The sequence below is a fragment of the Salvelinus fontinalis genome, chromosome 19 (assembly GCF_029448725.1).
Source record: "Salvelinus fontinalis isolate EN_2023a chromosome 19, ASM2944872v1, whole genome shotgun sequence".
NCBI lineage: Eukaryota > Metazoa > Chordata > Actinopteri > Salmoniformes > Salmonidae > Salvelinus > Salvelinus fontinalis.
The window spans coordinates 1,759,674-1,784,217 of NC_074683.1; the positions used below are offsets into that span (position 1 = coordinate 1,759,674).

At 44.3% G+C, this 24,544-nt stretch overlaps 1 protein-coding gene across 1 annotated transcript in view; it reads right to left on the reverse strand.

Annotated features, from left to right (window-relative positions):
• The window catches only part of mao (monoamine oxidase), a 75,265-nt gene that overhangs the window by 36,878 nt on the left and 13,843 nt on the right, over positions 1-24,544 (reverse strand). Inside the window, exons 2-3 of the mRNA XM_055870325.1 lie at positions 5,952-6,046; positions 5,459-5,596 (exon numbers count right to left, since the gene is read on the reverse strand). Of these exons, the coding sequence (XP_055726300.1) occupies positions 5,459-5,596; positions 5,952-6,046 (233 nt within the window). The remainder of the gene's footprint in view (positions 1-5,458; positions 5,597-5,951; positions 6,047-24,544) is intronic.

Genomic DNA, 24,544 nt, shown 5'->3' on the forward strand with positions numbered 1-24,544 from the left:
TTTATTATCCCTGAAAAGACTGGGATCCATCCTTCGGAAAGAGCACACAGTGCCATTTACAGAACAGAAGTAGATCAACCGTGTCACGCCCTGGCCTTAGTATTCTTTGTTTTCTTTATTATTTTAGTTAGGTCAGGGTGTGACATGGGGAATGTTTGTGTTTTGTTGGTTTTGGGTGTTTTTATGGTAAAGGGGTTGTTGGGTATAATATATGGGTTTGTGTGGAGTACATGTGTCTAGTGTTGTCTATGTATGTTTAGTTATCTAGGAGAGTCTATGGTTACCTGAATGAGTTCCCAATTAGAGACAGCTGATTTCGGTTGTCTCTGATTGGGAGCCTTATTTAGGGTAGCCATAGGCTCTCATTTGTTGTGAGTAATTGTCTATGTCAGAACGTTTGTAGCCTGTTGTATGTGCACTACGTTTATTAGCTTCACGATCGTTTGTTGTTTTGTTAGTTTGTATTAAGTGTTTCGTGTTTATTTTTCGTCATCTTTTAAAATAAAAGAAGATGGCTTACTTTCCAAATGCTGCGTTTTGGTCCATCAATCCGCCACACGATCGTGACAAACCGCCAAATGCATTTGCATCGCTCTCACCTCGATTTGTATTATATATAGCCATCAAAAGAAATATATATATATTTTAAATCCTGTTTCTTATTTTCCATAATTAGCTATTCATATTTGTAGTAATGTCATTTGGACGTCATTTGCAAACCGAGCGCATACCGATTCTACATGTACAAATGGCCGAAAATGTCGGCAGTCAGACGCCCCCTGGCAGGTGGTCCCTAAAACACATCGTGCCAAATGAACGGCGCATGAATGACAGATAAATGGCAGAACATCACTCGGTGCAATGTTTTCTCCCTAAGTTAAGGGGATGTGAAGAGGAATCCACTTTAGACTATTGAGGTGTAGGAAAGGAGATGTGAAAAGAAAGACATCTATAGACTATTGATTTGTAGGGAAGGAGATGTGGTGAGGAAGGAAAGGGAAAGGGGGATACCTCGTCAATTGTACAACTGAATGCATTCAACTGAAAGGTGTATTCCGCATTTAACCCAACCCCTCTGAATCAGAGAGGTGTGGGGGGGGTGGCGCCTTAATCGACATCCATGTCTTCTGCGCCCGGGGAACAGTGGGTTAACTGCCTTGCTCAGGGGTAGAACGACAAGTACCTTAGACTATTGAGATGTAGAGAAGGAGATGTGAAAAGGAAGGTCCCTTATACTATTGAAATGTAGTGAAGGAGACGTGAAGAGCAAGGCACCTTAGACTATTGAGATGTAGGGGTGGTTCTGGGCATGCCCAGTAGAGAAGGGTTGAGTGATGTCATGTGCCAGAAGGCTCTCCCGCTATAGTCCGAGATCCACTGAACACAGTGATATCATCCACATGACCACTATGCTGCATTTTAAACATGTCTTATCTCCTTCTCTGCTGTGTGGGGGGGGTGAAGGGCATACCAATGTGTGTGTGTGTGTGTGTATATGCATGTGTATGGGGGGGGGCTTACTACTGTGTGTGTGTGTGTGTGTGTGTCTGCTCATGTGTGTCAATGACTCCAAAGTGAATGACTCCATGTTTAAGCCTATGACTCCATATATAGGAAGGGTGGAAAAAGTACCCAATTGTCATACTCGAGTAAAAGTAAAGATACCTTATTAATAGAAAGTCACCCAGTAAAATACTACTTCAGTAAAAGTCGGAAAGTGTTTGGTTTTAAATATACTTAAGTATCAAAAGTAAAAGTATAAATCATTTCAAATTCCTTATATAAAGCATACCATTTTCTTACATATTTTTTATTTAAGGATAGCCAGAGGCACATTCCAACACTGAGACATAATTTACAAACAAAGCAATTGTGTTTAGTGAGTCCGCCAGATCAGAGGCAGTAGGGATGACCATGTTCTCTTGATAAGGGTGTGAAGCGGACCATTAACAAGTACTTTTGGGTGTCAGGGAAAAGTACAATAATTTCTTTATGAAGGTAGTTAAGTAAAAGTAAAAGGTGTCAAAAATATAAATAGTAAAGTAAAGTACAGATAGCCCACAATATACGTAAGTAGTACTTTAAAGTATTTTTACTTAAGTACTTTACACCACTGTATGAAACAAAGGCCCATACAGTAGAAACAGGAAGAGAAGTGCCATCCTAACCAGTTTAGAGAGCCCATTGATTTACAGTAGCGAGAGTAGGTTAGCCTGGGTATATGGCTGGAACCAGAGGGACCAATCTAATAAGGAGGTACAGCATGCTGTGTGTTAAGAACAGTGGTGTACCTACTATAATAAGATATGGAGGAATATTTTGGAGAGAGAGAGAGAGAGAGAGAGAGAGGGAGAGAGAGAGAGGGAGAGAGAGAGAGGGAGAGAGAGAGAGAGAGAGAGAGAGGTAAAGAGAAATGGGGGTGGCTGTAGCTCTCTCTCTTTTCTCTCTTTCGCTCTGTCTTTCTCTCTCCCTCTCTGTATCCTTCCTCCCTCTCTCCTGGGCCACTCAGAGGAAGAGAAACTATATTAGAAAACTCCTTGAGGCGGAGATTAGCATCTCCAGTCGCTAGCGCTCACCGCTAATGCTGGAGAGAGGCTGGATGCACTGAGGGTCATGTGGTTGATACACAGGCAGAGAGGGCGGGTAGTCACTAGATGGCCATGATGGAAAGGACGATATTGTTATCAGAACTATGTGAAGTAGGGTTTAGAGTTAGGGTTGTGGTTGAGGCTAGGGTTGTGGTTGAACAGGGATGTGGACATCAAACAGCTCGAGGCAGGGCTTTCTTCCATAGAGCTACATTTTTATGGAATGGTCTGCCTATCCATGTGAAAGATGCAGACTCTGTCTCGACCTTTATGTCATTACTGAAGACTCATCTCTTTAGTAGGTTCTATGATTGAGTGTAGTCTGGCCCAGGGGTGCGAAGGTGAATGGCAAGGAGTGACGATCCGTCCTGTCTCTGCCTGGCCGGCTCTGGGATTCTCTGCCTCACTGGCTTACTAGTGCTCTTCCATGTCGTCCCTAGGAAGGGTGCGTCACTTCGTGCCTGTCGGGGGGCTAGACCCTCCCTCTCCCTCTCCCTCTCCCTCTCCCTCCCTCCCTCTCTCTCTCCCTCTCTCCACCGCTCTTGCTGTCTCAACCTCTGAATGCTTGGCTATAAAAAGGCAACTGACATTTACTCCTGAGGTAATTAATACTGCTGGTCATCTATAAACGCTTGAAGCCCTTTAGGAACGATCTGGCCTTAATGGCCATGTTCTGTTATAATCTCCACCCGGCACAGCCAGAATAGGACTGGCCACCCCTCAGAGCCTGGTTCCTCTCTAGGTTTCTTCCTAGGGAGTTTTTCTTAGCCATCGTGCTTGTTCATCTGCATTGCTTGCTGTTTGGGTTTTTAGGCTGGGTTTCTGTACAGCACTTTGTAACAGGGCTTTATAAATACATTTTATTTGATTTTGATTTGATTTGATGAAGCTAGGGTTACAAGGAAACCAAACCGGTCACGTTACGTGCGTGAGTGTTTCAAAATAAATGTACACATACATTGTTATTCAATCATTTTATCCACACTGATCTCACGCTTAAGCATGCGTCTGCGATGACAAATGCTAAAGTAGAACTTGGTTCTATTTGAGACGCTCGGCAAGTCCCGCATTTCCCATCTCCGTATTGGTTTTCACGAAGATACAACCTCACATACAGTAGTTGTATAAAAGACAACGAGGAGATATTAATCAAAGATAATTAACTAAAAACTAACTAGGTTTACCTTTTTATGTGTGGATTAATCGTCGGAGTAGAGAAACATAACATTTTTGTATGATCCGGGTCAAACTTCTACAAAGAACCAGCTAAAAACGGGATCAATGTTCATCTCCCAGGACAAACTGCTAGCAACAGCACATCCATGGATGTTCCATGTGTCTTTATACCTGTCCCCAAATGAATATACTGTAGATGGTTCACAGTTGCGTGTCATAATCACGTCTGGTGGGAATAGACAAAATCCACATGTGCATGATGGCGCACGAGGACGCACACGCGGGGCCGTGTAGCCATGGTGTTAGAGTTAAGGGTAGTGGTAAGGCATTGGGTTAGGGTTGAACCAGGATGTGGACATGAAGCTAGGATTAGGGTTGTGGTTGTGGGTTAGGGTTGAACCGGAATGTGGACATGAAGCTAGGATTAGGGTTGTGGTTGCGGGTTAGGGTTGAACCAGGATGTGGCCATGAAGCTAGGATTAGGGTTGTGGTTGCGGGTTAGGGTTGAACCGGAATGTGGACATGAGTGCTAGCGTTAGGGGTAAGGGTTGAGTCATGTCTTCTCTAGCATGGCCCTATAGTGTTCAGTCCTTTCAAGCATGGCCAGATAGTCATGACTGGAAGAGAGACATGCATTTCCTCTGCATTAGAATTTGAGAAAACAGATTCTGTTCTGTTCTGGCTATCTAAAGCCGGGTGTACACTACACGATTTTGGCCCCGATTTAGCTGTCACAGACATGTTTTTGAGATCGGAGACAAAATCCCCATGTCGTTGCCTACACAGGATGCGTGGCCGTCACATTTCATGTGGGCGAGTCAGAGACACAATCTGAGGGCTATCGATCTCGTCTTTGAGCCGTCCCAGAACGACCCAATATTTTCAAATATGTTTTCATTTATCGGCAGAGAATCAGCAATGCTCTTCTAGTGTGAGACAAGTTCTGAGAACGGTGATCAGCAATAGCCAATAAGAGCAGAGAAGAAGCCAGTGAGATGATGACGTTGTTTAACATCGTCCATGTAGCAGGAGCAATGACTGCTACTAGTATGGGTTTGTACTGGCCTTTAACCAAAACCAAAGTGTCAAATCGTTACAGCTCTTAAGTTCACAAGCAATGTTATGCAATTCAAAACGTTGGCTAGATATTTCAGCTTTGTATGGCAAGCGTGAGTGTCTGACTGAAAACGTTTATGAGGCTGCTCCGAGACTGCTCTGAGCGTTAAATCTAATCACTTCAGTACATGCATGTAGCATGTGACCCCCTGTCTGTGCCAGATGGTTTAGTCTGCGCACCACTATGTTGGCAAGACAAACAAAACTACAGGAAAAACGGTTGTTTAATGTGAGAGGCTCAGTGATGTTAGGATTTTGTGTACACCCGGTTTAATGGAAGTGGTCAATACTAACTGCAGCCCAAGCCCTGCTAACAGTGTTTCTGAGAAACCCATGGATTTATCATGGATCTGTCCTGTGTTTGTTCTGTTCAATTAAGTAGGACAGGGACAGACGTGGCCTATGTGGTCCTGCACTGGGTTTCAGCATGCGCGCACGCACGCACGCACGCACGCACGCACGCACACACACACACACACACACACACACACACACACACACACACACACACACACACACACACACACACACACACACACACACACACACACACACACGGTGGGAGTGCGCGCACACACCTTTACATAATGCACCAGCCTCTCCTCCTCGTTGACTTTGTAGGTCTCGACTCCGTACTCTTTAGCCAATCGGAGGATCCGATTCTGTGTAGGCCCGATGTAGGCCCCACCTAGGTCAACATACTTAGTCTGCTCATTCTGGAGAGGGAGGGAGGGAGGGAGGGAGGGAGGGAGGGAGGGAGGGAGGGAGGGAGGGAGGGAGGGAGGGAGGGAGGGAGGGAGGGAGGGAGGGAGGGAGGGAGGGAGGGAGGGAGGGAGGGAGGGAGGGAGAGGGTTCATCAGACAAGAAGTGGACAATCCTAATCCCAGAGATCAATTTAGTTTAAATCTTTAACCAAATCAGTTGCTTGAAAATGCTTTACATTATAACACAAGTTAAGCTGCTAGACAGCATCTAGAGAGGGACCTGGTACGGTCATCAGAGAAAAAACGGGATTCTTATAGGGATTACACTTTGACTGGCACTTTGCCTGTGGTGTGACTGAGGTCTTACCCGTACGGTGAAGGTCCGTCCACCAACCCGATCTCTAGCTTCCAGAACCACAGGACTCAGCCCTTTCTCCTTCAACAGCTTAGCTGCACTCAGCCCTGAACGAGACAAAGAGTGGACAGAGAGAGAGGGAGAAGTTAGTGTAAACATGCCAGCTGAACATCTAATGTTGATGAAATGAAGAAACATTTTGTGTAAACAATCCAAGTTTGAACATAAATAATTTTGGTATGTCACTCCTCTCCGTATCCCCTCTCTCATCCTCCCCCAGTGTTTGTCCTGTTGTGTAGAACAGGAGAGGATAGTCCAGTGATATAGCAGGCTGTGATACAGTATGAGTCTGTGAGAAAACAGAAGGCCAGAGGTGGAATAAACTCCAGAAATCTCTCTAAAATGTTGTGTTTTTGTGCTGCTAGGGCAATTCAGGTGGCTAATTGGTGACCTTTTTACTGAAGAATTGCATTCGTTTTTATGATTGTGTTTTGTAAGTTGATGATGGAACATTTTGTATTTTGTATTTGTAAATGTCGTAAATTTGTATTGGTTGTGTAAATCAAATCAAAGTGTATTGATCGTGTACACAGTTTAGCATGTTACTAGCTCCTAACAACGCAGTAAAATGTCAGACAAGTACACAAATAATCATCAATTTAAAAATGTCATGAGAAAGAAACAAACACACCAACTGATCCCCTGCTTATTTCAATATCAAGGAAGTGTAGAGAGCAGAAAATAGCTGAAGACTTTCACATCCCCAACACGCACATCCCCAACACATACACACACACGCACGCACGCACGCACGCACACGCACACGCACACGCACACGCACCACACACCACACACCACACACCACACACCACACACCACACACACACACACACACACACACACACACACACACACACACACAAAGAGAGAGAGGGAGGTAGTCAAATTAATTACTTCATCTGTAATTGACCTACAAGCCTCTACTCCTAACCACTTCTCCATGCCTCATCAATCTCATCAAAAATGAATAAATCACACCCTATAGTGTTCCCTCATAGTAGCACATTACATGGGTAATAGGGTAATTTGAGACACAGTAGGGTAATTTGAGACACAACCTAGGACAGTACTTTATATATATCAGTCCAAAGTTAACACATTTTGTCTCCACAGATAGAATGGGCTGTTTCCCCTACACTCGTAGAAAAAAAGGGTTACAAAATGGTTCTACGGTTGTCCCCATTGTACTGTATAACCTTTTTTGGTTCCAGGTAGAACCCTCTTTGGTTCCAGGTAGAACCCTCTTTGGTTCCAGGTAGAACCCTTTATGGTTCAATATAAAATCCTCTGTAACCACCAGCAGGATCATTTGGTCAATGGCTACCTGTTTGTTATTGTAGTGTGACTGAATGATACTTAGCTACAGAGGTAGTATGGGCCTTTCTCATCACCATTATGACCCCAAGGCCATCTCAGTCTAGAGCTTGATTCAATAAGACATTACATTTCACACATGTAATTTCAGCTGAAGCTAGGCGAGATCACACAGGCGCAATCACACACACACACACACACACACACACACACACACACACACACACACACACACACACACACACACACACACACACACACACACACACACACACACACACACACACACACACACACACACACACACACACACACACACACACACACACACACACACACACACACACACACACTTGAAGGATTAGGCACAATGGAGCCTCTGGCCTTTGTCAGTCGAGCAGGCATTCAAATAGAAGACACAGGCAGCAGTGTCCCAGTGCCAAGGATCCATTCAGAATGTCTCAGTACACACACATATGACCAAAAAAAGGATTCCTGGAAAAGTGTGCTTTGCAGCAGGTTGTAAAACACAGCACAAACATCCTAAGCAGAAACTGTGTGTGTGTGCCAAAGGGCACTTTATAATGCTCTGATACAATGGAGATGTTAGTTTGTCCAGTGAATACAGACTGTATTACATTCTCTCCTACTGGGAGAAGTGTGGATATTCACCCCAAGACACTGCTCTACATACTGGATGGAAAATCTAACATGAGCTGAGGCCAACAGGAGGTAACTAGAGGAGAGGGAGGTAGTGTGTGAGGGTAAAGGAGAGGGACGTAAAGGGGGCAGAGAGGGGAGAGATGGAGGAGTCAAATAGAGAGAACGAGAGAGGAGAGAGACTTGATAAAGAAAGACACACTGTATTCATCTCCACGGTCCGTGTTGCCATCTCTCAACAGGAGCTCCCATCTGTCTAAATGTTCTCATGGCTCTCTCTCCATCCCGCCATCCCTCCCTTCGTTTATCCCTCTATCTCTCCAGAGCAGCCTGGAAAGCTACCAGGGTTTATATTGGTTTAAGCATACTTGTTATGCATTAACAAACTTCTCCATTGCCCACATGCACGAACGCACACGCACACACACGCGCGCACGCACACACACACACACGCACGCGCACGCGCACGCACACACACACACACACACACACACACACACACACAGCGCTCTGGGGTGGTACTACTTCTTTTAAGTAAATTGATGCTATTAGGTGTTCTATCCAAAGGTCAGACAAGCGCAATTGTCCAAAACAAAAACAAGCTCCGACTGTTTAACCTTGTTGTTTATGCCGACAGCACTCTGGAAAAACAAGATAACTTTACCCCTGGGGTTTTGCTTTGATCAAAAACCCATTTGGGGGTATATTATTTTTTTCAGAAGAAAATTATGAATATAAAATAAGGATCCAGTCAGAGGATTTCTTTGTTGCTCAGTTCCATTTGGATAGAGGTCATTTGTCTGGCTGGGACGAGACAACAATGAGTGTGTTATGAAATACATGAAATGAAATGAGCAGCTGAGTATCTAAGAATATTATGGACACATGCAGTTTGACTGATGCCTTATATCTAGCTGAAAAGAGAGAATAGAGAGAGAGAGAAGAGGCTGAGAGAGGCAGATTCTCTGAAAGATTAAGGGAAGTGATAAATAAATAACTTTGTGATAAATGGTATATCAACATTGCCCTGCAATATGGCCTTTTACTTGGAAGTAGAGACACTGATTTCTTTCCACAAAAAAAATCAACAATGCAGTGATTAATGCTGGTATAGTTAATTCCCAAGTAAACTATAAGAGACACTATTTTGAAGTCCTGAGATATGATTGGTGTATAGGGCTGGTTTAGGTTTAGGATTGGTGTATAGAGCTGGTTGGTTAGGTTTAGGATTGGTGTATAGAGCTGGTTAGTTAGGTTTAGGATTGTTGTATAGGGCTGGTTAGTTAGGTTTAGGATTGGTGTATAGAGCTGGTTAGTTAGGTTTAGGATTGGTGTATAGAGCTGGTTAGTTAGGTTAAGGATTGGTGTATAGAGCTGGTTAGTTAGGTTTAGGATTGGTGTATAGAGCTGGTTAGTTAGGTTTAGGATTGGTGTATAGAGCTGGTTAGTTAGGTTTAGGATTGGTGTATAGAGCTGGTTGGTTAGGTTTAGGATTGGTGTATAGAGCTGGTTAGTTAGGTTTAGGATTGTTGTATAGGGCTGGTTAGTTAGGTTTAGGATTGGTGTATAGGGCTGGTTAGTTAGGTTTAGGATTGGTGTATAGGGCTGGTTAGTTAGGTTTAGGATTGTTGTATAGGGCTGGTTAGTTAGGTTTAGGATTGGTGTATAGAGCTGGTTGGTTAGGTTTAGGATTGGGGTTTAGAGCTGGTTAGTTAGGTTTAGGATTGGGGTTTAGAGCTGGTGTGGAGACACAACCACCACCAAAACTCTATGGTGTACCTACAGGCCAATTTGCACCTACCCAGGTGTTAGTCTTTCAATTACATTACCATCTATACAAAAGGGGAAATCTTAGGAATAAAGCTGTACTGTAATGTAAACATGGACCCAGCCAGAGATAGAAAAGTGGCTGACAGAGGAAGAATAGTGGCTGGGAGAGGGAGAGGAGTATTTGTGGTGGAAGAAGACTGAGAGGAAGATCAAGAGCTGTAGTCTCAGATGAGATTAGGGATACTATAACTGATCATGTAATAAATCATGGTCTATCAATGAGAGACTGATCTGAGAGTGCAACCAAATCTGCAACGCTCAACAGTGGCATCTATTGTGAGAAATTCCAGCAAAACAACAGGTAAGATGTGCATTCTGCAAGGGCATCTGACTGAACTGCACATTACAGAAGAAAATTGAGCAAAGCCTCCAAACCCACTTGTGTGTAATTGTTTCTGTATTTCTGCTTAGGACCCAGCGGTTACCTCCCACAGGCGGGAGAGGTAGGATTTTCACTGCTGTGAGGAAACTGCAATCGTTGATATGGTCATCAGAAACAACGGCATAAAACTCAGAGATTCGGGACAGAGTGTTGGCAGACAACATTGCATTTGGAAATATTCACAATGTAAGCATAATAACTATTTCTAGAGTCCTGAAACAACATCAAGTCAGGATGAAGCAGTTGTACACTGTCCCCTTTGAGAGGAACTCTGAACGAGTCAAGCAACTCAGGAACCAATATGTCCAGGTAAGATGACTATAAAATACAGAACTGGTTTTGAACAAAACCAAACAGGGCACAGGCACCCAAATGGCATGTTTTAAGGTATAATGTAAACTACCGTAATAGCCTAACTCTTATGATGCCTTTTTGATTTATTTTAGAGAGTCATGGAGATTGAAGCCAGGCAAACACCTTTGTGGATGAGGCTGGTTTCAACTTGGCCAAAACACGGCGGCTAGGAAGGAATGGGATTGGGAAAAGAGCCACAGTGGATGTCCCGGGCCAGAGGGGTGCCGACATCACAATGTGTGCAACAATATCCTCTGATGGATTGCTGTTACATAAACCGCTAATTGGGCCATACAACACCGAGCGTCTCATTTCATTCCTGGGTGACCTATATTTGTTGTGCCGGGTGAGGAAAGGGTTGCAGTGAGGCAAAATCGGCCAACGTTTGTAATTGTATGGGACAATGTGGCATTTCACCACTCCCGTGCCGTCACAGAGTGGTTTGCAGCCCATCCCAGGATGGCTTCACTTTTTCTCCCACCTTACTCTCCATTCCTCAACCCCATAGAGGAATTATTTTCCTCATGGAGCTGGAAGGTTTATGACCACCATCCACATGATCAAATGTCCATCCTAGATGCAATGAATGCTGGATGCCTGGACTGTAACGCTCGTCTTCCTCCTCGTCTGAAGAGGAGCAAGGATCGGACCAAAATGCAGCGTGGGTTGAATACATAATAATTTTTATAATAATAACGAAGACGAAAAAACACTTGAACAAACTACAAAATAATAAACGACGTTAACAGACCTGAACTTGAGAACACATAAAACATGAACGCACGAACAGGAACAAACGAACGAAACGAAACAGTACCGTGTGGTGAACAGACACAGCAACAATCACCCACCAACAAACAGTGAGAACAGCCTACCTTAATATGGTTCTCAATCAGAGGAAACGTAAAACACCTGCACCTGATTGAGAACCATATCAGGCTAGTTGACAACCCAACATAGAAACACATAACATAGAATGCCCACCCAGCTCACGTCCTGACCAACTAAACAAGACTAAACAAAGGAAATAAGGTCAGGAATGTGACAGTGGCAGGTCATGGCTGGCTGACGGCTCCTGTCTGGCGGACGGCTCTGGCGGCTCCTGTCTGGCGGGCGGCTCTGGCGGCTCCTGTCTGGCGGGCGGCTCTGGCGGCTCCTGTCTGGCGGGCGGCTCTGGCGGCTCCTGTCTGGCGGGCGGCTCTGGCGGCTCCTGTCTGGCGGGCGGCTCTGGCGGCTCCTGTCTGGCTGACGGCTCTGGCGGCTCCTGTCTGGCTGACGGCTCTGGCGGCTCCTGTCTGGCGGACGGCTCTAGTGGCTCCTGACTGACGGACGGCTCTGGCGGCTCCTGACTGACGGACGGCTCTGGCGGCTCAGGACAGACGGGCGGCTTTGAAGGCTCAGGACAGAAGGGGGCGGCTTTGAAGGCTCAAGACAGACGGGCGGCTTTGAAGGCTCAGGACAGACGGGCGGCTCAGACGGCGCTGGGCAGACGGACAGCTCAGACAGCGCTGGGCAGACGGGCAGTGCAGGCGGCGCTGGACAGACGGCAGACTCTGGCCGGCTGAGGCGCACAGTAGGCCTGGTGCGTGGTGCCGGAACTGGTGGTACCGGGCTAAGGACATGCACCTCAAGGCTAGTGCGGGGAGCAGCAACAGGGCGCACAGGGCTCTGGAGACGCACAGGAGGCTTGGTGCGTGGTGCCGGAACTGGTGGTACCGGGCTGGAGACACGCACCACAGGGCGATTGTGTGGAGGAGGAACAGGGCTCTGGAGACGCACTGGAAGCCTGGTACGTGGTGTTGGCACTGGTGGTACTGGGCTGGGGCGGGGAGGTGGCGCCGGATATACCGGACCGTGCAGGCGTACTGGCTCCCTTAAGCACCGAGCCTGCCCAACCTTACCTGGTTGAATGCTCACCGTAGCCCGACCAGTGCGGGGAGGTGGAATAACCCGCACTGGGCTGTGTTGGCGAACCGGGGACACCATGCGTAAAGCTGGTGCCATGTATGCCGGCCCGAGGAGACACACTGGAGACCAGACGCGTTGAGCCGGCTTCATGGCACCTGGCTCAATGCCCAATCTAGCCCGGCCGATACGAGGAGCTGGGATGTACCGCACCGGGCTAAGCCCACGTACAGGTGACACCGTGCGCTTTACCGCATAACACGGTGTCTGCCCGTACTTTCGCTCTCCACGGTAAGCTCGGGGATTTGGCGCAGGTCTCCTACCTGACTTCGCCACACTCCCTTGTAGCCCCCCCCCCAATAAATATTTGGGCTTGACTCACGGGCTTCCTACCGCGTCGTCGTGCTGCCTCCATTCGCCGGTATCCCTCCTCACACTGCTCCAGAGAATCCCAGGCGGGCTCCGGCATTCTCCCTGGGTCGATCGCCCACCTGTCGATCTCCTCCCACGTAGTGTAATCCAGACTCTGCTCCCATGTCCATTCCTCCTTGCGCTGCTCCTGCTGCCACTGCCCGTTACCACGCTGCTTGGTCCATGGTTGGTGGGTGATTCTGTAACGCTCGTCTTCCTCCTCGTCTGAAGAGGAGCAAGGATCGGACCAAAACGCAGGGTGGGTTGAATACATAATAATTTTAATAATAATAACGAAGACGAAAAAACACTTGAACAAACTACAAAATAATAAACGACGTTAACAGACCTGAACTTGAGAACACATAAAACATGAACGCACGAACAGGAACAAACGAACGAACGAAACGAAACAGTACCGTGTGGTGAACAGACACAGCAACAATCACCCACCAACAAACAGTTAGAACAGCCTACCTTAATATGGTTCTCAATCAGAGGAAACGTAAAACACCTGCCCCTGATTGGGAACCATATCAGGCTAGTTGACAACCCAACATAGAAACACATAACATAGAATGCCCACCCAGCTCACGTCCTGACCAACTAAATAAGACTAAACAAAGGGAATAAGGTCAGGAACGTGACATGGACATATCTGCAGAAGATTGCCAGGGATGGACCAGGCATGCCAAAAGATTCTTTCCTAGGTGTATTGCCCAAGATGACCTAAGATGTGATTTGGATGAGAACCTGTGGCCAAATGCAGAAGACAGGGTTGACTAGCATTGCTACTGTATCTGTATCGGTAGATGGTGTTTAATACAAATTGTTGTATTTTGGAATCACTCAATGCCAAAAAATGACATAAAAGATATTGAAGCATATTGCATCATGTCTGATTCATTCCTGTAACATATACTGCAGTGAATTCTAAACAGCAGAGAGGTGTCATACTTGTTGGGTGACAACCTTTGTGGGTTGTTTTTTTTTTGTTCTGGAAAAAGGTGTTGATCTGAGACATATATGAAGTGTTTTGGTAGTTTTAATGCATTTTGGATGTGAAATGAACTGCTGTGCTAAGCTGAAAGTTGGTTAGGAGAACTGTGTGAAGAGTTTTGAAAAAGTGAACTAGGTATTGAGAAATGGGTCCTAGCGATTGTAAAAAACTGTAACACGAGGAATAAAATAAAATAAAATAGAATGGAGCTATATACAGGGAGTACCAGTACCAGATCAATGTAGAGCTATATACAGAGAGTACCAGTACCAGATCAATGTGGAGCTATATAAAGGGAGTACCAGTACCAGATCAATGTGGAGCTATATACAGGGAGTACCAGTACCAGATCAATGTGGAGCTACATACAGGGAGTACCAGTACCAGATCAATGTGCAGAGGTACCAGGTACTTGAGGTAGATATGTACTGTACATGAAGGCAGGGTAAAGTGACTAGGCATCTAGATAGATCATAATAAGACTAAAATGAAGAACAGAGTAGCAGCAGCAAATGATGAGTGTAAAGGTGTGTGTGTGTGTGTGTGTGTGTGTGTGTGAGTGTGCGTGTGTGCATATGTAGTGTTTGAATGTGTGAGGGATTTGTGTGGGAGTGACAGGGTAGTGTGTATATGGTGTGTATATAAAGTCTAGTGAGTGTGCGTAGGGTGCATAGGGTCTGGCTATTTAGCAGTCTTATGGCTTGGGGGTAGAAGCTGTCTCGGAGCCAGTTAGTCCGAGAGCCGATGCTCCAGTACAGTTTGATTGGAGTCTTTCGAAATGTTTTGTGCCTTCCTCTGACACCACCTGATAGAGAGGTCCTGGATGGCAGGGAGCTCGGCCCCAGTGATGTACTGGGCTGTCCGCACCACCCTTTGCACCGCTTTGCAGTTAAGGGCAGTGCAATTGCTGTACCAAGCGATGATGTAGCCAGTCAAGATGCTCTCAATGGTGCAGCTGTAGAACTTTTTGAGGATCTGAGGGCCCATGCCAAAACTTTTCAGCCTCCTGAGGGGGAAGAAGTGCTGCCGTGCCCTCTTCACGACTGTGCAGGTGTGTGTGGACCATGTTAAGTCCTTAGTGACACAAACCTACATACACACACGCCAATGAACTTAAAGCTCTCGACCTGTTCCACAACAGCCTCGTCGATGTACTGCACGATTAGCTCCTTGGTCTTACTGACATTGAGGGAGAGGTTCTTGTCCTGCACCACACTGCTAGTCTCTGATCTCCCTGTCGGCTGACTCATCGCCTTCGGTGATTAGGCCTACCACTGCCATGTCGTCAGCAAACTTGATGATGGTGTTGGAGTCGTGCGCGGCCACCTGGGGCTGACCCGTCAGGAAGTCCAGGATCCAGTTGCAGAGGGAGGGGTTCTATCCCAGGGTCCCTAGCTTGGTGATGAGCTTAGAGGGGACTATGGTGTTGAATGCTGAGCTGGTCTATGAACAGCATTCTCACACAGTTATTTCCCCTCTTGTCCAGGTGGGAGAAGGCAGTGTGAAGTGCAATTGAGATTGCGTCATCTGTGTATCTGTTGGGGCGGTATGTGAACTGGAGTGGGGCTACAGTAAGGTTTCTGGGATGATGGTGTTGATGTGTATCATGACCAGCCTTTCAAAGCACTTCATAATTACAGATGTGAGTGCTACAGGTCGATACTTATTGAGGCAGGTTACCTTGGAGCTCTTGGGAACAGGGACAATGGGGGTCAGCTCATCCAGCCTCGTTTCAGAAAGACATAATATTGCAGCTTTCCTCTGATAGGAGACTCTCAAACGAAGCTCATCCATCTTATTCTCCAGTGACTGGACATTTGCCAATAGAACGGAGGGGAGCGCCGTTCAGTTTCTCTTCGCCTCAATTTCACTAGGACTCCACCTTGTCTCCCACGTTTACGCCTGCTGTGTTTTGGTAGCCCATGGAACAAAGGAATAGGGTGTGGTATGAAGGGTGGAACAGCTGAGTCAGAATTGACGTTGTATTTAAGTCAAAATCAAGGTTAGTAACTGTCGATCTGATGTCCAGAAGTGTTTGGCGGTCATATGTGATAATAGTATGGTCTTTCTGTACAAAGAATGGAAAGATAAACACAATAAAAGTCACTAAATAGCAAAGTTGGGTTGGAACTCGTAAGATGTCGCCCTTCTCCGTCGGCGCCATCTTGTCATCTTGTTGTTTGTGCTGCACTGGTTGCCCTTTTCTCATGGCAACGGGCCACAACTCTCGCTGCTGTGATTGCACACTGTGGTATTTCGCCTAACAGATATGGGAGTTTATCAATGTTTGATTTGTTTTCAAATTCTTTGTGGGTCCGTGTGATCTGTGGGAAATAAGTATCTCTAAGGTGGTCAAACATTTGGCAGGAGGTTAGGAAGTACAGCTCAGTTTCCACCTCCTTTTGTGGGCAGTGTGCACACAGCCTGTCTTCCCTCTCTTCCTATCTCTACCCCTGTTTATTCTCATCTTTCTCATTCTCTATCTGTTGTTATCTCTCTCCTTATCTCCTTCTCTGTCTCTCCCCATCCAGCCACTCCTCTCTCCACCAACCACCTTCAGGCAGTAGCTGACCTGATTGTGTGGTGGTTTCTCTCTACTGTTAGTGAAGGGAGAAATCCAGACAGCTCTTTCTACTCTCACTGTCTGCTCTCTGCATAGCTACTGTTTGCCAGCCTTTTAAAATCCCAGCCTCCGCAACTTTCTGCTACTGAGAAACAACAACCAAAGAGGACTACAGTGGATTACAGAGTTTGTATGATAAATACACACAAGCGCGCTCAAATACACACCAACACCAACGCGCACACATGTACATGCCCTCCTAAGGACACCAACACAGGAGTGCACAGTCCAACACAGGAGTGCATTTGAAAAATCTTGGGTTACAAATTGTCCACCCCACCGCAAACATTCACTTGTTTTATCTGGCTTCTGCCAGTGTCAAAACACACAGAGCTTTTCACTGGGAAACAAGATTGAGAGGACAGCCGTGTTACTGTGACAACACAGTAAAGTGTGTATGTGTGTGTGTGTGTGTGTGTGTGTGTGTGTGTGTGTGTGTGTGTGTGTGTGTGTGTGTGTGTGTGTGTGTGTGTGTGTGTGTGTGTGTGTGTGTGTGTGTGTGTGTGTGTGTGTGTGTGTGTGCGTTGGCAGGGGTAAATGTGTCCATTGTTGTTCGAATGCCTTGCCTCTTTTCAGAAGCCAAACAGCATCTTACAGCCAGTCCAAAAAACAAACACAAACTACGGGTCTGGAAGACTATTTGTTCAATAGCTTACTCAGTATCCTTACAAAGAAGTTATGAAACACCAGCTACGCAAAAGGGTATGCAAAAGACAAGTGCAAGCTGTCATGACAGTGCCATTGTTGAATGCAAACACTTTCAGGTACCATGGCCATCTCAGCAGTCAGACAAAGGCCACAGAGTTAGTATTCACAAAGTCTCAGAATGCTGATATAGGATTAGTTTGGTCTTTCCGATCATAACGAATAAGATTTTATTGACAGGGAACACTGATCCTAGAACGACACTTTTACTCTGAGATGGATTTTGAATAGGAGTCTATGATTACATAAATCTAATCAAATTTCCACTGTAATAGACGAGACTCTAACCTGCTGTAATCTATGTGACACTGTTAGTAGTTCTAATCTCCGTTTCACCCAGGCCCAATCAGACCAGACATGTAATCAGTCACCTCATATATCCCTCCTTATATGACCAACTTTGATCCCTCTTTTTGCTCTCCTGTCTCTCTTCCCCCATCTCCCTCGTCTATGCCGAACCCTCCCTCCCTCTCTCAATTCAATTAAATTCAGTATACTTTATTGACAAGGAACGAAAACACTTACATTGTCAAAGTAAACATATAGTGACGATTGTCATATACAAGAATATACTAGACTGTTTGTAATTAAGCAACAATAATGATTGTGACTCAATTTAACAGCAATGACAACAACAAAAAGTATATGAATAATCACACTGTACTTCTCACTGGCTGTCCCTCAGGTCTCTCTCTCTCTCAACCTCACTCACTCACCCTCCCTCCCTCCCCCCCTCTCTTCTAATGGCAAAATCACATTATCACTTCACATTATCACCGACAGCGCTGCAGATGGGAGGTGACATGACATCTACCTTTAACTCAGAGTCTTTCCTTTTCAACGCCTCAGGAATCTCTCAGCCTGAGACAGCCAACAGACTAGCCTGAACCCAGATCTGTTAGGGCTATATGGCCAACAATCACCATAGCCCTTGCGGAAAAACCACATGATTTCACAAGTGGAAAATCACATGCTTTGCACATGTGAAATCATGTGAAACCATGTGTTTTTGGAACACTTCACATGTGATGATATTTCTCATGAAGTTTCACATGTGGATTTTGGTAATATAACACTGAGTGTTAAATTATGTGAAATATCACGTGAAGTGTTCCAAAAATGTTTTATTCACATGTGAAATGTCAGGTGTAAAGCGTTCCAAAAACATGTTTTCACATGTGACATTTCTGGGTTCAACATTTGATAACATGAAACTACACTGTAAGCCATTGCTGTTCATTTTATGGTAAATTGTACAGTCATTATACAGTACATTTCTACATTAATAGGATACTGTACTAGTGTTTTGCGATATACACTACATTACCAAAAGTATGTGGACACCTGCTCATTGAATACCTCATTCCAAAATCATGGGCATTAATATGGAATTGGTCCCCCCTTTGCTGCTTCTGGGAAGGCTTTCCACTATGTTGGAATGTTGGAACATTGCTGCGGGGCTTACATTCAGCCACAAGAGCATTAGTGAGAGCGGACACTGATGTTGGGCGATTAGGACTGGCTTGCAGTCGGCTTTCCAATTCATCCCAAAGGTGTTCGATAGGGTTGAGGTCAGGGCTTTGCGCAGACCAGTCAAGTTCTTCCACACCGATCTCGACAAACCATTTCTGTGTGGACCTCGCTTTGTGCACGGGGGCATTGTCATGCTGAAACAGGAAAGGACCTTCCCCAAACTGTAAAGTTGGAAACAAAGAATCGTCTACAATGTCATCGTATGCTGTAGCGTTAACATTTCCCTTCACTGGAACTAAGGGGCCTAGCCCAAACCATGAAAAACAGCCGCAGACCATTATTCCACCACCAAACTTTACAGTTAGCACTAATGCAATGGGGCAGGTAGTGTTCTCCTGGCATCCGCCAAACCCATATTCGTCCGTCAGACTGTGAGACAGTAAAGCGTGATTCATCACTCTAGAGAACGTGTTTTCACTGCTCCAGAGTCCAATGGCAGTGAGCTTTACACCACTCTAGCCGACGTATTGCGCATGGTGATCCTAGGCTTGTCTGCGGCTGCTCGGCCATGGAAACCCATTTAATGAAGCTCCCGACAAACAGTTATTGTGCTAACGTTGCTTCCAGGGGCAGTTTGGAACTCGGTAGTGAGTGTTGCAACCGAGGACAGACAATTTTTGTATTCTACTTGCTTCAAAACTCGGCAGTCTTGTTCTGTGAGCTTGTGTGGCCTACCACTTTGCAGCTGAGCCATTGTTGCTCCTAGCAGTTTCCACTTTACAATAACAGCACTTACAGTTGACCGGCAGCTCTAGCTGGGCAGAAATTTAACAAACTGACTTGATGGAAAGGTGACGGTGCCACGTTGAAAGTCACTGAGCTCGTCAGTAAGGCCATTCTACTGCCAATGTTTGTCTATGGAGATTGCATGGCTGTGTGCTCAATTTTATATACCTGTCAGCATCGGGTTTGGCTGAAATAGCTGAATCCACTAATTTGAAGGGGTGCTCACATACTTTTGTATATATAGTGTATTTACTGTCAATTGCAATGCACTAAGGTACTTTTTGGCCCGTCCTGCAAATTAACTTGGCATGCCTCACTTGCAATTGCAGTTAAACTTATAGGATACTTTAGATATGCTTATGGCACAAACTGTTAAAAAAAAAGTTTCCTGTAATTTTACAGTAAGTTACTGGCTACTGAGTTGTGGTGAAAATAATGGAAACAACTTTTAATACACTAAACAAAAATATAAACACAACATGTAAAGTCCCATGTTTTATGAGCTGAAATAAAAGATCCCAGAAATATTCATTCGCACAAAATGTTGTGAACAAATTTGTTTACATCCCTGTTAGCATTTCTCCTTTGCCAAGATTATCCATCCACCTAACAGGTGGAGCATATCAAGAAGCTGATAAAACATCATGCTCATTACACAGGTGCACCTTGTGCTGGGGACAATAAAAGGACACTCTAAAATGTGCCATTTTGTCACACAACCCAATGCCTCAAGTTTTGATGGAGCGTGCAATTGGCATGCTGACAGCAGGAATGTCCACCAGAGCTGTTGCCAACTTTAATGTCATTTTAGAGAATTTGGCAGTATGTCCAACTGGCCTCACAACTGCAGACCACGTGTATGGCAAGTGGTATGCTGATGTCAGCGTTGTGAACAGAGTGCACAATGGTGGCAGTGGGGTTATGGTATGGCCAGGCACAAGCTATGGACAACGATTAGGGCCTAATTCATTTATTTCAATTGAGTAAAATTGTTGTATGTTGCGTTTATATTTCTGTTCAGTATATATTCTACAACTGAACTGTATTTTGTCAGTAAATATACAACAATGAACTGTATTCAGGAAGTACACAGAAATTGCAATATCGGGAAAAAAAATTGAATTTAAATTTGGTTTACATTCTGAATTGACTGGAACTTAAATGTAATTGACCTAAACATTGGTTAGCACACTTTGGATGCACATGCACTTATGTCAGCCTTTAACAAACCTGCAGAACTAACAGTGTCAAAGCATAACATTTATGAACAGGCCAGATTAACTGGGATGACAGCCCCTCTTCTGGAAGACTAAAAAGAGCTAGCTGAAAGCCATGCTTTGAATAAGCCAAGCCTGTATGCAGTATGCTGCCAATCAGCAAGTGATATGCATGTTGTCAACAGAAGAGTCAGAGAAGGCACAATAGGTCGCTGGCAAGATTGCTAGCGGCAGCAGGGTTGCCATGTTTACCCTTTTCCTGCATTTGGGCTACTTTCAAAACAATGTCGCGGGTGAAAATGTATTGGTAGCGGGTCGCGGGTTTTTGAGCTACTACTAAATTGCACTGTGGCCGCCATTGTATTTCTCTAAAAAACATATATATTTTAAAATATTTCACTGTGACCTGCTGCTGCTAACTATGTTACTGAGTGAGTGGTTAGGAGGGCCTTAGGGATGTGTGTGTGTTGAGAGAGCACTGCAGCATGCAGCTTAGTCCACTATTGGCTGAGTCATGTGAGTTAGAGGAGACAGAGCAGCAAGATGTGACAACTTTTTACCAGTTGTAGGTAGGCTATTTAACTTGTCATTATGCGCGAGTGGAAATTTGAAATAGGAATTTTGGAACTCCCTCACCTGCTTCTGTAATGGGGAAAAGTACTCAATCAAACTGACATTAAATGTGGAGAATGATACATTTACATTTGTTGTCCATCAAGTAACCTATTCATTTATATGCCATTGTAGGCTACCATTTGATACAATAAATATGTTGAAATGACTAAATCACTGGAGTCATTGCAAAACAATTTGTGCCACTTGTGTATCCTACCTGGAGCTGGCAAACGGGTTTAATAAATAGCATATAACATCAGTGTATTGTTGTTGCAGCCTTGTGTTATTATGCAATTATTATGGCCATGTTTAGTTAAATACATTGGAAGTTATCAAAGCTCTATCGCAATTGCCAATCAGTTGTTGGAACGCAGTAGACTGACGGTAACAGTCAATCAGATTTGGCTACAGGTAAAAAAACAAAAACAATGGCTGTTGTTGACAAGCAAATTCAGTTCATGTATATATACATAATATTTAATTCAGTGATTGAAATTACGACCCCATCCTCAGTAACTTATTCCAACAGGCTATTGGGAAACAAATAATTTTTACTTTGAAATCGCCAAACTATTCATGTTTAATAAATTAGTCTGCTAAATCGTTCAGTTTACATCTTGCCTACATTTTTCCTAGGCTACAGTAGACTATCTGAAACTAGATGTATAGGGCTATCAGGGGCTATAGGCTGCCTGCATCTATCCAAGCAAACCACAGCAAAGTTGAATTACAATTATAAACCCAGATTTTCGTCTGTAGCCTATGCCTATTGAAATTACAAATCAATCTGGCAAATGGGCCAGTTAGAAAGGTTTTTAGTCAATATCTGGCACATGATAAGAGCCCAATTGCCAGAAAATAGCCTAACAATTGTTTTTAAGTTCGTCCTAGTGTTTCTTGCTCAGAGATTTCGACATCCTCTGTCCACCTTTCATCACTCAAACTCTCCTGTCGGATTTATCTATAGTTATGCACATGCGCACAAGGGATTTATTTACAATTATAAACGAGGTTCAAGCCCTGAATGGTGATTGGCTGAAAGCCGTGGTATATCAGACAGTATGGGTGCAAATTTCAAAAAATCACAAAAGCTCTGACGAAGGCCGTGAGGCCGATACTTAAGCTTATTAATATTTAATATCGGCGATACTATCAAGAGCAGTGTGTGGTTTCCTTTTTCCTATATCAGACAGTATACCATGGGTATGACAAAAAAAATATTTTACATTGGTAACCAGTTTATAATAGCAATTAGGCACCCTTTGGTTTGTGGTATATGGACAATATACCACGGCAAACAGCTGTATTCAGGCACTCCACGTTGCGTCAAGCTTAAGAACAGCCCTTAGCCGTGGTATATTGGCCATATACCACAAACCCACAGGGTGCCTTAATGCTTAATCATAGCAGTCAAATGAGTTAAATCGACATCCGTTAATGGAAAATTATCTGCCGATTTTAATAAGGGCAAATTATATTTTCTCTTGCAACATATTCCAATTAGTTTATTAAGTCATGTCATAGTTCACAATAACTATTATTTTGGTGAAAACCAAATGTAGCTTCTAACGTAGTTACAAGTTACGTCGATATTCCTTCTTAATTGGCTCAATACAAGTATGGAAAATGTGTTTATTTATCTGTAGGTTTCTGGCAACATTTCCACAGTGAGTTACAATAAAATTCCAGTAAAAAAAGACAAATTCACAGCAACAACTTGCCATTAAGTTAATGGAATATCCACAATAACCTCTAGTCTATAAAGACCAGCTCATCACTGACACACTCTCTTACAAAGTCTGAAGAACAGCCAGTGCCAAAGGAATTGCTCTGCTTCATTGGCATAACCATCAAACAATTAAATGGCTACAACACTTCGACTGACGGTTGGCATAAATACACATATATTTGACCACGCCCCAAAATATGATAATGACCCCACCAGTACATTGCCCCCACCTATCAAAGCACAGTGATGATCATACATTATATTCAAAATATTGGGTAGAAAAATATCCTATTATACCTACCAGGTACTGAACTGTACCGTGTGATTTCATATGTGTTCCTGTGAAGTGTACCTTTGACCTTTTTGTACCACCAGGTAGCAACACTGTTCCCTAACCATCCACTTATATTTATTTTATTTTTCGTGTTTTTTTCTATTTATTAAATCTATTATTATTTAAAAAATGTTTTAACATAGTATGAATAAGTACGAACCTGGTGGCTCTGCAAAAACATTGATGCACTCCTAACCAAGAAGAAGCAAGTTGAAATCCCCAAAGTGTTAATGTATACCAGGGATGAAGTGACGCAAGCACCTCATGTTTTTGATTTAACCAACCTGGATGACCAGGTGTGTTGAATTTAGGCAATCACTGAACTGATCAACTGGCTCAGCTGATCGGGTGTGGTGCCTAGTTGAACAAAATCCTGCGGCACTCCAGGAACAGGGTTGCCTACCCCTGATGTGAACTCTATGTCAAGTGTCCTTGAGCACTGCTAGTTTTATGTTGATGTTATATTGGTGGTGATAATTGGACAATTATTGACTTGGATTCTGGGCAGCTTTTAGCAAAGTGTAGAAATGCATTAACCTGTTTGGGCTGCAGGGGCAGTATTGAGTAGCCGGATAAAAGGTGCCCATTTCAAACGGCCTCGTACTCAATTCATGCTCGTACAATATGCATATTATTATTACTATTGGATAGAAAACACTCTCTAGTTTCTAAAACCGTTTGAATTATATCTGTGAGTAAAACAGAACTCCTTTTGCAGCAAACTTCCTGACAGGAAGTGGAAAATCTGAAATCGATGCTCTCTTCTAGGGGCTGCCTATTAAAGTCCTTGATATTTATTTGTTTAGATGCACTTCATACGTCTTCCACTAGATGTCGACAAGGAGTGAGAGAAGAAATTGAGTGTGTAACTTGATCTGGGCTCGTATAATAGCTCTTTGTATGACGTGTCACCAGTTTCCTGTTTTCTGGAGAGCGCGTCAAGGGACCTGGATTTGCCTTCTGATAAGCTGTCGTTATGGACGACTAATATCTCCGGCTTTGATTTTATTTGATACATGTGACAATATCATCGTAAAGTATGTTTTTTCAATATAGTTTAATCAGATTATTTAAATTTTTTCGGGAGTTTTGCCGTGTTCCGTTCTCTTCCGTTTGTTGACATGGAGAGATTCGCGCCACTTGGCAAGTGTGCTTGCTAAATCGAGAGGGAAAAAGGCTGTTCTAAATCCAAACAACGATTGTTCCC